General features: G+C 41.1%; 1 protein-coding gene across 3 annotated transcripts in view; it reads left to right on the top strand.

Annotated features, from left to right (window-relative positions):
- The window catches only part of pde7a (phosphodiesterase 7A), a 44,968-nt gene that overhangs the window by 4,093 nt on the left and 24,504 nt on the right, over positions 1–16,371 (top strand). For all 3 annotated transcript variants that reach the window (XM_088322485.1, XM_088322484.1, XM_088322483.1), the window contains exon 2: positions 15,407–15,467. In XM_088322485.1, coding sequence (XP_088178611.1) covers positions 15,407–15,467 — 61 coding nt within the window. The remainder of the gene's footprint in view (positions 1–15,406; positions 15,468–16,371) is intronic.

Below are 16,371 nucleotides of genomic sequence, written 5' to 3'. Positions count from 1 at the left end.
TCTTCCCAACTTTATCGCCATGTTCAATCCAAAATTGTTTTTTTTAACCTCTAAAGGTTGCGGCCTTTGCGTCAAGGTTGTGTTCACTGCTCCTAAATGATGCAGTCCATAAATATTTTAGATTCTAGAGTAGTACTCGTTACAGGCCACTGTTTACAGTTCTTTTAGTGGTTTTCTTTTTCACAGCTGAGCTCACTTCCCTTTGCTTACTCAAGACACGACTCTTGCTAGTGGTGCGTTTCGCCCTTGGACATATTTATGAAGCATGAAGTCAGTGCGTGACCCCTGGAGTAACTCCCTGCACCCAAGCCCGCTATTAGCGCTTTGTGCGCGACCCTGCCCTACATACGCACCCATGTGTTTCTGCTTTGAAGCTACCTCAAAGTCTATAGTCCAGGCTATCAATGGACCCCACTGTTTTTGGGCCTCTTGGTGGTTTGGAGCAATTGGCTAGGCCTGTCATATTCATCAGTAGTATTGGAGTAAGGTAATGTCTCATTTCCACTAGGTGGTTTTGGTTTACTTTATTACCGTAATCTTTAGACTGACCTGAACTCAGCTGTGGCACTTCGAGAAAATTCGCTATTGCCTTGTAAGGCACCATTCAGTAGGGTCTAGGATCCTAAAATAACATGAACATTTAGTATAATAGTAATGCAGTAGACCCCAGGGATACATTAACCCCTTAGCATTCCGCTGGCGGGCCGTCTGTAGAGAAGCAAAGACGTGTCTTCACGGTGTCAGCACTCACTGAAATACGTCATTCCACATATCATTGGAAAGCCTAAACTCTTGGAAAAAGAGATTACATTTTGAAATGTACACAAAACTGAAATATGACGATCAGCCTGAAAGAAGAAACCCGGTATAACTCACAAAATAATGCCGTAGTATTCCACTCATAAACACGGTCTCGTTACATTCACGACAGTCCATAGAATCCAACCATGTAAAATATTTACTCCAAAACACACGATAAACCCGGCGGATGGAAAAAAATCAGTCTAAAAGCATTACTGTATGTTTGACCATCCTTGTTGTAATCCGTTTGTTTAGCCCCATAAATCCCTTTTTAAAAGTAAACAGATTATTTCCAATATGGCTGTTAGCTTCTGACCTTTCGATTGATACCACTCTTGACCAAAAGCCTATGAAGGCCTGTATTGAGAAAACGGACATGACCCACCTTGGCTTAAAAAATCTTCAGCCCGTAGTGGCCAACTCAAATTTCGATTAACATATTGGTTAGCCTATTAAATTCCGAAATGTATACAAATTACGAATATGAAAAGTGCCTAATGCAACTAAGTATCTATTTCTATGCGTGATTGACTTCTGAAAAGAGAAGTCAAACATTTACCATTCTTCACAATGTCTAAATATAGGCCAAAGTAAAAAAAAAACCCACAGTTTCAGTTTTTTTAGAGCTGTTAACTGGTGGTCTCTAAATGGCCACTTTTGGAACTGCCATGACATTTCTTTAGAGAAACGTGTAAAATACAATATTTGGCTTTTCAGTTTGTGATCAAATTTGACCTGGGACCAGGTAGAGCTTTATGCTATTGTCCTAGCTGTTGTCAAGCTAAGATACCCATGCTGCACTCTTTTGCAGGCATGTGATTGCAAAAAAAAATAACAAGAAAAATCAGGCAAGAATAAAAACCTTCGATTCTGTGGGTTCCAACCTGGATTACACAATGTTACCAGTACTTGCAGTGATTATTTTATTTTGGGACAAAATTCCAGAGTCTTACCTTTCAAAGAGACCGAGTCAATTGAACTAACACTGAAAAGTTACAGTTTTGAATAATTGGTTGCCGATGTCGTATGGTGGGGAAAATGCCGTAACGAGGGGCCCCAAAAATTTAAATTCCTTGAAAATAAGCATGGGAGGCTGTTAATTTGGCACATTTGTTCAGTTGTGTATCCATTTTAAGTCCTAAAGTACCCAACCCAGATCAAGCATTACCACTACAAAAATCAGCGGTACTTGGTTGAGTCAAACAAAAATACTCAGCAATCGACCTTTGCCGCAAAACCGGTCCAGATCTAGAAATCTTACTTCTCACCTCATATTTACAATTGCAAGAGGTGTGTATGTACTTTTGTGGTCTCTTTGTGTTTACACATGCAGTCCTACAGGGTTTTTTTGTTTTGTTTTGTTTGTGTAAACATGGCCGGAATGGCTTGGTGCAACAGCCATGTGCCTTGGCACTGTGGGTTTTGGTTTGGCCTTCCGCCAGACTCGCAGATGGCCCAAGCAATTTTCTTCAGCCTCCCTTTTGAAATAGTTTGTTCCGCTCAAACACCAACTTTCTGTTTCCTACTCGCTCTCCTTCTTCTTCTGCTTGCCTCCGCTGATGATGACAATCCCTCTTGTAAATACGGGGCCAAGGCAGGTTAAAGACTCGAGCGAGTTTCGGGTAAATATGTCGCTCTGTGGGAATGCTTGTGAGGAAAAATGCGGCGGAAGGAGGCGGTGGCTTTGCACAGCCTGACAAAAGGCTTCGTTGATCCATTACTGCTCAAAGTCTCGACTCTTTTAGGGTGAGACAAGAGATAAACTCAAGTTTTGCTGGTTGTTTTCCGAGATGGCAGGGATCAAAAGATTTTTGGGAAATCATCACGCGTTTCCCACAAAACACCAAAGATTTGAGCGGATCATTTGACTGACTTCGTATCCTCGTGGTTCCGTGTGGCCGCAAACTCACCGCCCTGCGACTTCTTTTTCATAGTTCGGCTGCCAGAAAACACAAGTCCTGTTTTAGTATGCCAAGTGGAGCAGTTGAGTTCGAGCTCGCCCGCACTACAACACGGAACGCTCATCCCACGCAGACCTGACCTGAGTTTTTTACTACGTGTGCTGACATTATACGGTACACAAAAGCAGAAACGCAGTTTTGTGGTTGCGCCATTTTTCACAACCACTTAGCCAAACACGACATGCCATATTTGCCAAAGTAAATGTATGTTTTATAAAGAAATTTAGCTACGATATTGACGTAACTACCGTAAATTCCGGACTATAGAGCGCACCTGATTATAAGCCGCACCCACCACATTTCGGGAGGAAAACCGATTTTGTACATACGCAAGCCGCACCTGTATATTAGCCGCATGCGCCCACATAAAAAAAAAAAGGTTAACCCATAACCGACACAGTCCGAATATCACAGCCGGCAAATTGAACGGAAAATGATACCGGTAGTTGAGGTTTGATGCAGACCTGCAGAGTCCGGGTACCCGTTGAAAGTAATCCAAGGAAAAAGTGTATATTTCCAAAGGTAAGGGTGGGAAAAATATATATCCACTATTGTCCGCCGCGACAACAAACACGTCTCACCTTTACTCCACTTACCGTCAGCCCACGTTTGCTCAGCCCCTTCTTTCTTATTCGCCCGTGAAAAACATCAGAATAAGTGTCTCAAATAAATACAAATAAATACATTACAAAAATATACAGTTGCAAATACATATTATACATATATATATACCGTATTTTCCGCACTATAGGGCGCACCCGGTTATAGGGCGCACCCCCAAAAAATAGTTTTTGGTCCTATATCTTCCATAGATAAGGCGCACCGGATTATAAGGCGCTACAATGGGAACGTCGACATAACAGTCAGATGATTCAGTCCAACTGATTACCCCCTTAACATTCCCAAAGCTTGCAAAGAAGCAAATACGTGTCGTAGACACGTGCGGATGCGGTGTCCGTACGATGTCACTTAAATGCGTCATTTTAAATATCATTCGGAAGGTTAAAGTCTTGGAATTCAAGAAATGGCAACCATTCCTTAGTTTCTATTTTCTTTTTCGCTCGCAACTTTACTGTGCATATGACAATAAACACTTGGAATTGAGTTTAATTCACTCAACTCATCACAGCAACATCAAGATCGTTCTAAAACAAGATACCGGTAAAATATAAAGCCGCATAACTCACCTAAGTTCTCACGTTCAATAATGATACGCAATCATGGTCTTCTTACAACCGTGAGTGTAGTAAATCCAGGAGAGTAAAATATCTACAGATACAGACTAATGAAACATGTTTCTATATGGCGTTGTTTAGCAAGCGTGCTATTCAGTCATCTTTTTCGGCCAATTGCAGGGTTTGTTTTGGTCCTCTAGCGTATCCAAGGCTCCGAATAACTTCAGCCAATAGCGGTCGATGTAACGGATGATTGACACATCTTTTTCGGCCAATTGCAGGGTTTGTTTTGGCCCTGTAGCGTATCCGAGGCTCCGAATAACTTCAGCCAATAGCGATCGATGTAACGGATGATTGACACATCTTTTTCGGCCAATTGCAGGGTTTGTTTTGGCCCTCTAGCGTATCCGAGGCTCAGAATAACTTCAGCCAATAGCGATCGATTTAACGGATGATTGACACATCTTTTTCGGCCAATTGCAGGGTTTGTTTTGGCCCTCTAGCGTATCCAAGGCTCCGAATAACTTCAGCCAATAGCGATCGATTTAACGGATGATTGACACATCTTTTTCGGCCAATTGCAGGGTTTGTTTTGGCCCTCTAGCCAATCCGAGGCTCCGAATAACTTTAGCCAATAGCGATTGATTCAAATGATGATTGACACATTGGTTAGCCAATGAAACGCCGGTATATAAATCCCAGCATACACCGCGGACTACTCCACGTTCGAGGGAAAATCGAGTCGGCGGCTGTTGCGTAAGTTGGGAGACCTTGCGAATTTTTATATTGAGCCATATATAAGGCGCACTGTATTATAAGGCGCATGATCAGCTTTTGAAAAAAATTAAGACTTTTAGGTGCGCCTTATAGTGCGGAAAATACGTTACATATTTACAAAGAAAGACGGTACACCGAGAGAGTTTTCAAAGCTTTAATAATAATATTATAACTTTCATCCCAAACTGTGCCTGTGAAGGGTAGCAAAACGCTACTAGCAACACGCTCGCAACACAGGAATTGTCCCTGTCAAAAAAATATTCCGTTCTTGCAGTAATCACGGTAAGCTGTCCTCATCTTCCTCCTTATGACTGACGTCACCAAAGTTGTCTTCCCCAATATGGGAAAGAGACTTCCTCGTACAGACGTCGTCCCTGCGCTCCCTTATCCAAAAACACACTAGCAACACGCTCTCAAAGTAAAGTTTACGTGCAGTAGCCCTGTTTCCTTCTTTATCGGACTGCTCGATTGCATTTAGCTTGAAAGCTGCGTCATGTGCCTTTCTTTTTGCAATTTGCATGGTGAGGATACTTCTACGCTAATTTAATTTGTGCACAAGCTAAGAAGTTGCAGTCTTCCTCGGCTTATGTATTCCAGCGGTCTAAATCTTACCTTTTGTACTCGAGCGCCGCTGGCGGCTGTTAGAAAGATTACATAAATTGGCCGCATCACTGAATAAGCTGCAGAGTTGAACGTTTGGGGAAAAAAGTAGCGGCTTATAGTCCGGAATTTACGGTAGTAGCCTTTAGTTATTGGTGTGACTAAGGGGTAGTGAAAACAATCTTTCGGTCCAGAAAAGTTAGGTGAAGGAGTGCTCAATATTTATTATAAAGGAGTCCCAATCCAATAATGATACCAGATCAATAAAATGTTATCAATCTGATTTCATTCAAAGTCTTGAATACAAACAATCCATTCCAGTGGTTAAAAGTGTTTAGCTCCCTAGTTACCTCTCTTGTCGAAACCACCCCACGATTGGCAATGTTAACTAGAACCGACTCAAGGCAGGAACTATAATCGTCCAAAAATTACCTTAGATTTTAAAACACACACATCATGTATAATTCCTGCAGGTATTAAATATTGGCATAGGGTAAAACTCTGGGCTGAATTATCTGTATTGTGTCGGAATTTGTAAAGTCGTATTGGGATCCTCCCACTTAGAATATTTAAAATGTACTTGTTTATTGATAGAAAAGGGCACCAGGTATCCCGTGAAGAACACCTGAATTAGCCCGCTGTTCTGAAAATAGCGTGCAAGTTATGGGTCATTGCGATTTTCTAGGAAATAAGACTCCTAACTGGAATTCGAAATAATTTAAATGATCAGGTTGGGCTCCAGCACCCCCGCGACCCTACTGAGGTTAAGCGATGCAGATAATGGATGGATGGATGAAATGAACAGTGTTTTTTAAATACACGATCATTCTTTCAAACTTTTTTTTTGTGGTTTAAATTTACTTATTATGTGTATTTGAAAATCACCCAGTGCCTTAATACAAGGTATTTGATTTAGTGGTTGACAGAGCATATAATTATAACTTTTAAAATAAGAGTACTGTAATAACTTAGTAATGACATAGTATTAACATTATGACTTGTAAGTTTAGAAATGCGTATCAAAGTCTTAGGCCTTTGCGCTAATCAGTAACAAAAAAGTAGACTAATAAAATCTTGACCCAAAAAGCATCGGAATGTTTGTTACGTCCCAACTTAATTGGAATTGGGTTTGTTATTTAAACAGTCTACAAATTTCTGATTCACATGTGTTCCTTGGGAAGAGCCACTGTTAGAAATGGATCATTAGTGCTTTTCTCTCTGTTAGCTGTGAACGGTGCTGTGTAGCGCCGTTGACTAAAGACACAGCCAGATAGAAAGATCGACAAGATGATAACGATGACATGGAGGTCACGTGGCTTTAGGGAGATAAAGAAGGTTAGTCGTTTAGACTGCCAAAACCGCCCTCTGGATATCGTCGCCATCTCCGCCATCATTATCATAGCTGGGCTGGCCTCTGGTCATTCTCGTCAGAGATTTTTTAGACACACTGCGGGGATAAGCTTGTGCGTAAGAGCCACAGATAGCGCAGTTCGCTGTGCAGCCACACTATGGACGTTTCTGTGCGTTTATATGATAAGCTGTCACTGCGTGGGGGAGTGGAGAAGGATACTTTGTTGATTTTAACTGCAGCGATAAGGCCGTGCGCATTGACGTCTGTTCAGGATGTGGTAAGAATGCTGAAGCAGCCAAGTGTTTCACAAGCGTCCTCAAAGCTTTTTTTTTTTTTTTTTTAACCCCCATGTTGCCGACTGCGAACATTTGTCCCACTGTTTGTTACCAAGCAGGAACGTGCAGTATTTGGTAAACAAACAGGAGTTAGTCCTCACATCCTGTCTTCATTTGAAATGCAAAGACACTGGCCTTCATTCTTGTTGTCTTTCCCTTGGCGAGGGGCCCCTCTCTTATCACATGACCGTTCTGTTTTTGTGCCGTTGTGTCGGGCGCTGTCGGCCATGAGTAGGCCCCTCCGCGTACTAACACCAATTTGACTGACACAGTCATTTTTATTTACCTTTTTGAGTGTATTTAACCCCCAAATAGTTGGCAGGCTGTGACAAAGTTGATCCAGGGAAGCAATTAAAGCCTGAGGATAATAAATAAAAAAAAAAAAGAATGAAATTCCTTGGCAGAGCAAACAGCTCTGCATCCTGCCACTTGATTTAACCGTGGGTAGCCTTCATAGACTGCCAGTAAGAAAGCCACATAAAAGAGCAGTTTATGACACCATACGGGAAAGGGTCGGTTGCTGCTTATCTCAAGCACGGGGACCAATTCAGCTCCAGCGGTCTCTCAAGAACTGAGCGAGTCGAGCTCGTAAAACACTTTTGCAACAAGTGGATTCCAGGCGAAGATTTTTTTTTGGGTGCAACACTTGCACACACGCCGGCGTGGTCCGAAACGACCCTCATTTGAGGTTTAGCACCGAGTTACTGGAATGTGCGGCGAGCACTCGTAAGCTCCCCGCTTATGAAACCCACTTCAATGACATTGCTGTTCTCAGTATCCGTCAACGGATTATGCACCGTCTCGTTTCCCTGTCGAATGACTGCAAGAAGCACCTGTGCTCCGTGAGAGAGTGTGTGAGAATTCTGCGAAACCAGCAGCGTGACTGTCGACTGGCACTGAAAGGGCATCGGTAGTCATTGTTTTGCTATGTTGTGATGACAGAAAGTTTATTTGTAAAGGCCACAAAGCGGTTCTGCTTTTGGCACGTTTTAATCTGGCCAGTTTCTGATACCCGTCACTGCCAAAAGAACTTTGTGCTTTTGCATGCAACTCCCTGCCCTTGATTTTTGGAATATGGTATCCTCTCAATGTTTGCAATTAATCCTTTTCATAAAGAGTAACACTGAATTTCAGTGAACTAGTAACCATATCTATTAGATTTATCATAGCGTAAACCAGGAGTTGGGAACCTTTTTGACCCAAAGAGCCATAATTGCAAAATATTGGGATTTTTCTTATTGAGAGAGCCATACCATACATTTTAAGACAAATTTCAGCAAAAGCGCAAAACCCGCTCTTAAGACAAAATCTAATTATTCAGCGCATTTTATCCCACTGTTTGACGTTAGATGATTTGATAACATTAGTGAATTAAGAATAATGCCAGAACCTGTGCCCCATATCATCAAATACACCAATTCAAACGTGTCTCCCTCCCACAGTTACTTAATATCATTGAGGCTCAATTTACCTTCATTCTATTCACAAGTAATGGTTTCAAAACAAGGAGCAAGCAGACTTCTTTGTAAAAATATCCCAAATACTGAAAACTAGGATATAGGCGTATTTACCTTTAGTGTAGACGGCATTGTGTGCATAGCTCTGCCCACCGCTACATCTCACCTCAGTCAAATTGCCCTGTGTGCTTGGGTAAGGTTTCTGGGTGTTTACTTTTACTTTTGTAGGTTTTCATCATAAAACGTATTAATAGTGAACCCAAATTGTTTGAGCTTCCATATAAAGGATTCTTTAGCGACATATAGCCAAAATGGGTTCTGTTGATGTGACGCCTTGATTTTAAACGGTGGTGGTGAGTATGCTCCTCATATACTGGACCGCATCATCCTTTCTGTTACTCTACGTCAGCTATTTGCACACCAGACTCGACTCGGCACTTAATAGAATTGTAATACTATAGATCATATTTATCTGAGTTTGATTTTGATATCCGAGGCAAATATACCTATGAAAGGAGGCATATGTGGCTCAAGCCATAGGTTACCGACCCCTTGCGTGACACAATTAATATTTTTACGCATTACTACGCATGTGTAGTTTCCCTCATCCGGGGTATTTTGATGCCGCTTAACACTGAGGGACTTGTAGTAAGGAGGTTATTTTCTGCACCCACTGTTAAAATGCCACAGTTGAGTCCATCCTTATACAGTTAAATTATATCCTTCTGGCTATTCACACACAAGCAAATCCTGTGTATGGACAGGACGCAGAAATGGACGGTCTTTTGCTGATTTTGTTGTCTGATAGGAATGCAACCATCCTTTATTTAATGTAAAAATGTAAATGCAGTAATGTCTATTCAGTTCATCTCGTCGCTTGTCTGTCTTTGAAACCCCTAATTCCAGAATGAGGTGTACATACAAACAACTTGCTCACCACTCTGTGTACCTCATAGCTTCCGGTCACATCAAATTTGATCATTATCTGCTTCCGATTGACTGGAAGATCGAGTTAAGCATGCCTGGCAGATCTGGTAGTAATTTAGTTTTGTTTTTCCTTTCTCCTTCATGAATTCACGAGAGACAAATATCAAAAACACTCCAGTGCAATAAGGTCATTTTATTTTCTGTCTTGGCCATACTACCCACTTAGTTAAATCAAAGGAGTTATTTATTCGCTAAACAAAAAGCTCCGGGTAACATCATCATGTGATCCCGTTTAACACGCCCTCTCCCTACATCCATGACCTCAGAAATCCGAGTACCGCTACCCCAGGCAGGAGAAAACAGATAAGAAACAGCCGTGTTTAAATGAGGTTTTCTTGGAATGGTATAGGGGACAATGGGCATGCTTATTATGTTAGAAGTGCGCTGCAAACGATCGAGGGGGAGATTACTGTGTTCTCAAGACTGCTGTGCACTTGGGCCATCTGTTTACAACGCCAGGTGTTCTACAAACGCACATCGAATAAGATGTTTAGACAATCCTTTTTACTGGGAACAATCCCTTGCCTAATTGGCCGACGAATGGACTGCAACTTTGGTATTTTCACTGAACTTTAGCAGAAATGTTGCAATACACTTACAGATCAACCATTTTTGGTTAAACAACAAAAAGAACAGAGTGCACAAATCGGCTTTGTTACTGGGAATTTCCTTTTCACCCTGGAGATATCAAGAACCCTTTTCTTCCTTGGAAAATTCTGACCGGTGGGTTCTCCAGGGTTAAACAGATTCGTATGAATGCTTGCAATTCTTGATAATGCTGTAAGCTTTTTTTGTTTTCAAGGTTTGAAAAGTGCTTGAATTTGGGGTGAAGTGCTTGTAAATCCTTAAAATCGTTGTCAATTGTTGTTTCTCAGCAGCCTGACTCGATAGACCACGCATTAAATGAAAAAAATAAATTAAAAAAGTCTGCTAAAAAATGACGCAGACTGGCCTCAATTCACAAATAAGTTAATTTTAAGAAGAATTGATGTTTCTTTCCATACAATTTGAGGTCATCGATGGCTGTCGGTAAGAAAAGAACAAGAAAAAATTGATACAACATAGACCAAACAAAGACCGCCACGCACACTAATGAAATGGGGCACAGAAAACTCAGTTTCATTTTCGATGCCTCATACAGTGAACGAATGCTGCTGGTTTTGCATTTGGCTTGGGATTCATAACAAAATCCGGATCTTTCTCCGACAGGTAGCACTCAGTGACCTCAAACAACAGGGCTATAAATTGATTCACATTGGATTTCTTCTTTTAATGGTCCTGGAGAAATTAGAAAATTACTCTTTAAGGTCCTTCAATAGTTCTTGAATTTGGCCATGAAAAGGGCGTATGAACTGTTTTAAACCAAAAATGTCTAATGACGTTCTGGCATGCCAAAGGGAAGCTTGACGTAAGATTTAGGGACTAACAGATTCAACAGATTTGACCAAAAGAAGTCTAACCAGGTTCTAACATATCAAACGGCTCTCTCGCGTTTTTGAAATTTCGTCACCAAATTGATCAACGCAGCGATATTTATAATGACCTCATTCCAGTGTAGTCCGGCGAATTATCTATTTTTTTTCCATCCGATCCCCTCCCCCACGTTTCACTCCTACCCACTCCCACTTCAAGTGAAAGGAGGTCATTGGCCCGGCAGATGGGGAGAAATTTTAATCCCGCCTCGTTCCACGCCAGAGGCTGTAGGGCAAACGGTATTGACGTCAAAATAAGCGAAACGCACGCGAGCGTCATGCAGTCTCAATAGAATAGTTTATCCTATCTTTCGCTTTTCCCGTTCCACCGAGAACAGAAACGTTGTTCGGTAGTTGTCTGTTGTATTATTATAGCATTCACCTGTAGTAAAAGGATATATGTTTACCCAGCTATTTGGTTTATCATTTTTAGTTCCTTCACTTTTTGATGACATCGCTGATAATACGTCAATGGAACCACACCTTTGTGTTACCTCGATTTCAGTATGATCACAAAACCGCCTTGTCCAAACAGTGCATGGATGCATGTTGTTTTGCATACCTGCCTTTGAAAATACACACTGCAAAGCACCATGGGACGTCAAAACACAGAATAATTTCTGTCCGGTGTGCATAGCTTGATTTACTGTATAATACAGTATTGTGGATTAACACCTAACTCTCTCTCTAAAAAAAAAGAGAAAAATCAAACATGTTGTGTTGTCAGTGCATACTTGGACACAATCTATACGGTTCACGTCGAGGGCCAGTGCGGTGTGTCAACACAACGGCCTGTTGACACTAAAATAGTTTTTTTTTTTTGCAGATGACCCAACCCAGTGTTGAAGTGTTTGCTTGCTGGTGAAATATTAGCTTTGTATGGACCCAGGGGTATGACCTAGGGCTGGCCAGTCGGTTTGTGCGAGCAAAAGTATTTCGGTAATTTCGTATGTTGCAATACATGAGGTAATAAGTGTAAGAGTAAAGTTGGTAAGGAAAGTTAAACGATGACAAAATGTAGATGTCCTGAGCTCATTGAATTTTTATGGATACAAAAATCCAACTTGTCTGGCCCTATCGCTGTTTTTGTACTACAGGAAATATAAGTGCTAACCTATAAAATTGTCACCCGTTTTATGTTGTTTTTGGAACATACGTAAATATCAATCTTTGCTCAAAATATTTTGTATGTGTTGAGTTTTATTGCAGCAATGTTTGTGGCTCAACAGTGTTTCCTTTTTCTAGTTCTTTCAGTTCCCCTTTCTGGCCTCTTTTGTTGCAGCATTAAGAGCAGATGTTTTTTTCTCTTTTAATTGGAGACCTTTATTCTTTTTATAATTTATACTAAACTTTAAATGATTAGTTTTTAGGTCCGGGAGCGCAAATGCTTTGATCAGAGCACTGCAATGAGTAAAAAAGAAATTGGCAGAGCGGACGGGCCAGTAGGAATAAAATGATAGATTGATTTGATTTTCTGTATATACCGTTACTCTCGAGCCAGTACCTTGGAGTTCATGATTTTCTAATAAGACATACACGCAGAGATTTACCGTGAATTCCAGACTATAGAGCGCTCCTGATTATAAGTAGCACCCAATACCATTTTTAAAGGATAAACATTCTTTACATACATAAGCCGCACCTGACTATAAGTGCCCACATTGAAACATGATATATTTACTAAGACGTTACACAGAAAGTGTTTTAATAACATACGGTACTTTAACCCCTAAATGACTTTTAATAAACAAATATGAGTCTGTGGAAATCCGCCCAAAACATTTCTCCTTCGTTCGACATTGCTTCTTGTGGTTTGTTTGTTTTGCCACATTATTTCAATTTACAAATAAACACTTGTAAAATTATTCCCAGTATGGTAGTTAGCCCTCCCCTTTTGATTGACAAATTTCCCGTGATGAAGTTCTGTTCAAAAAGTAACATGGGCTCGGTCCTGCAAATCACGTTAACTGGTTGGGCTCAGGCTGGGTTTGAATACATTAAAGTGATATGGAGAGGATTATCTTACATTATATCTCTGAGCCAGATGTACTCATAGAAAGTGCTATACCTAGCTCGCGATTTGTTCCCGACTTTGTTTGAGACCATCACAGCACTATTGCCCCAGTTGTCCAAATAGCAGAAAAAAACCTGATCCTCCAACTCGGTCATTAGCCAAAAAGGCGGTATTTTTGCGGAAGGGGAAACTCTAGCCTCGGGGGAGCCCCGAGGCGGAGTGCTGCCCTGGAAGGTGTCCAGGACGTGTTGAGTGCACAGACGTGTGAGTGCTCCCTCCCCATCCCCACAGCAGGTTTATGTTGACAGAGCAAACACAAACTTGCTCGTTCGCATCTTCTACAAGACCGCCTGTGACTCAGCTGGTACCCTGCTGAGCAACGCCAAGCCGTGCCGCTCGTGCCACTTAGCGCCACATCCATGTCGGGCGCCGTGTCCTTTTGACGAGGGAGCGCGGCCACCCTGACCCAAAAAGGAGCGCCTTTTCTTTCAGCTGTGACACCAGGGAGGTTGCTAAGGGCAATCCCTAGTTTTTAAACATGCGAATTGTGAGGAAACAGGGATTTTTCAGGGCTGATACCGATTATTGGTACTAAGAGGCGGTTGATAAACGATATTTGGAGCTTATATTCATTTGCTGCAAAAGATTCAAAATTGGCATGAGAAAATTTTAATCATGCAAAAAGAAACAGAGTATTTGTTATGGATTCAAATAAAACCTTTAATAGATCTCTGAAACAAGGAAGAGGGGAGGTGCAAGTGAGAGCTGGCTGATGACTCCTTCAATGCAAAGCTATCGCCTGCTCCTCTTACCCAGTTTTAAATATATTTAATCGGCCAATTAAATTAATAAAATAGCCGATACCGATATCCGTCATCTTCCTGAATATCGCCGCCGATAATCGGCCTGGCTGATAATCGGCCTGGCTGATAATCGGTCCACCTCTAGAAATAGTACATGTTTTCTTCATAAAATCTACATACAGAGACCCTTTAATACTTCCCGCCTCGGTTATAGATGGTTCACTCTTTCGCGAATTGTGAATTAAATTGTCTTTGATATCAAGGAGTCGTGCATTGTGTTCTGAGCAGACAGCACACAGCAAATGCTGTCATGAGGGGCAGGTTGTATGTGTGTGTGTTGGGTGGGGATTACTGTCTGTGTGCGGTACTGTGATAGGCTAGTCTATGCTGTCAGTCAAACAGCGAGTCGTTCACACAGGTCAATGAGTCCAGCCTAAAAAAAACGGCTTGCTTTGAGTGGCTTGTTCCATATAAAATAAATTCATCAATTCAATCGACTTCAATTATTGCAGAGACCTGGCTCAATCCGAGGAGCCACGCTGCTTGCGAGTAGCAATCCAACTGCTCTCTAAATTGCTTTCTTTCACTGAAAGGATAATTTCTTTGTACTTTTGTGTAATGACAATAAAGAGCATTAATTTGCTGCAATTCTGTGTGCTGTATTTTTATTTGTAGATATATACGGTGTTTGTAATTATGCTTCAGTCATATACTCTTCGTCGGTAAGGACGTCATCTCAAGATCAGTTTAACCCTTGTGGGGTTTTATGATGGTGCGAGACTACTTTGTAGATTTTCAGTTTTTGCGGGGGGGTTCTGGTCCCCATTACCCGTCGTAACATAGGGGTCTCTGTATATTTCATCCATATGTTTTTATAATTTTGTGAGATAATGTTTAATGACCTCAGGGAAATAAGGATTGAAAGTGGTAATTACTTTATATTGAACATTTTCTCAGAAGAAGGGTCTTAAAAAGGATAGACCTATATTGGTTTTTCAAGGCCGATACTGATTATTAGTATAAGGGGGCCATAACCGATATTTGGAGCCAAAATTAATTTGTTGTAAAAGCTAAAGAGTTGGCTTAAGACATCTCTGTGTGCCCTGCGACTTGCTGGCTATCAGTTCAGGGTGTCCCCTGCCCACTGCCCGAAGATAGCTGAGATGGGCTCCAGCACCCCCGCGACCCTAGTGACGATAAGCAGTGCAGATAATGGATGAATGGATGGAGTAATTTGTAGTCTTCCTTGTGTTGTGAGCTCTCATTTTTGGTTGCACTATTCATTACAGTGACATATAATGGTCAAATAATGCATGCTGTCCTTTGAATTGGTTTTATAACTATTATTCTTTTGGTCTTATCTTTTTTTTATAAACTTACAAAGTTGAACAAATGTCATATCCCTCAAATGTATTATTTTTTTATTTTGCTCATTCTGAACGTTAGGAAAACCCTGTTGTGTGTTTTTGTGTGCACTCACCTCACGTTCGGGCTCACTGATAACTGGTATCGGCAAAATGATTCGGGGTTGCGATGCCGTTATCAGTGTTTGTGTACACACACGATCAATGGAAATCGGAGTGTCGCAACCTGGCGGCGCTTTCCTAGGTTATTGCTCTCTCAAGCTTACAAAGTGTGAGTTTATAACCCTCGTCCATGTGTGTTTTGTGCAGAGACGCGGGGCCATCTCCTACGACAGCTCGGACCAGACGGCCCTCTACATCCGCATGCTAGGTAAGTGTTTCCTCCTTGCTCACAAAGCGCCCTCCTCCCTTAATGGACTGGATGAGGTTCTTTTTTAACATCTGAACTGTAAAAAAAACGTCTTGAATTTAACTTGCCTTAAGCTTTAGGAACCCTGTTTAAATCAGCATGCCCGGAAGTGGGTCAAACAGGCAAGAAGTCTGTTTGGCCGTGCTAAACAGCTGTGTAAGATTATCAAGTGGACAGAACGATCAGGGGATGGTGTAATGATAGATTAGTGTGTAATAGTCTGTGGTTTGTGCAGCGTTTCGATACATCTTGTGATTAAGGGCAATAAAAATAAACATTACTTGACTTAAACATAAACGGATTGGAGGAGAGAGTGGAGCTTGAGCAAAGATGCCAAGTCTGTATGGTGTTTTTGGAGTTAGTAATTACACTAATTTAACAATTGTTTAAATAAGGCAAAGATCCCCAAGCTTTTTACTGTGAGGGCCACATGACTTTTTTCTTCTTTGATTAGGGGCCCAGAAAATTTCGCAACAGTAAAATTGTGATGGTTACAGGAGTGCTAAATGGAAAAACATATTGTTTTCCAGTAAGACACAAAAGAATAACCCTTCTGGAAGTCAGAATATAGATAATAACACTATTTCTGAAATGAAATATAATCGAAAAACACTCTATGGTAGGGCTGCACAGTTTGGGGGAAAAAAACAATTGCCACTTTTAAGACCAGTATTGCAATTTAAATGTGATTTTCAATTTTAAAAGAAAAGTGCATTATGTGTATTAGTTCAACATGCAAAAAGGCAATAAACTTGATCTCATTATCACACAATTTTAGTCAAGGTACCAGAGATGAATGTTAACTTTGTTGTGCATTTCACATGATACAATGACAATAAATTATCTTCTATTCTATTCCAAGCAT

This window comes from Urocampus carinirostris, chromosome 18, assembly GCF_059441175.1.
Source record: "Urocampus carinirostris isolate Australia breed hairy pipefish chromosome 18, RoL_Ucar_1.0, whole genome shotgun sequence".
Lineage (NCBI taxonomy): Eukaryota > Metazoa > Chordata > Actinopteri > Syngnathiformes > Syngnathidae > Urocampus > Urocampus carinirostris.
This window is presented reverse-complemented; position numbering and strand designations above follow the sequence as displayed.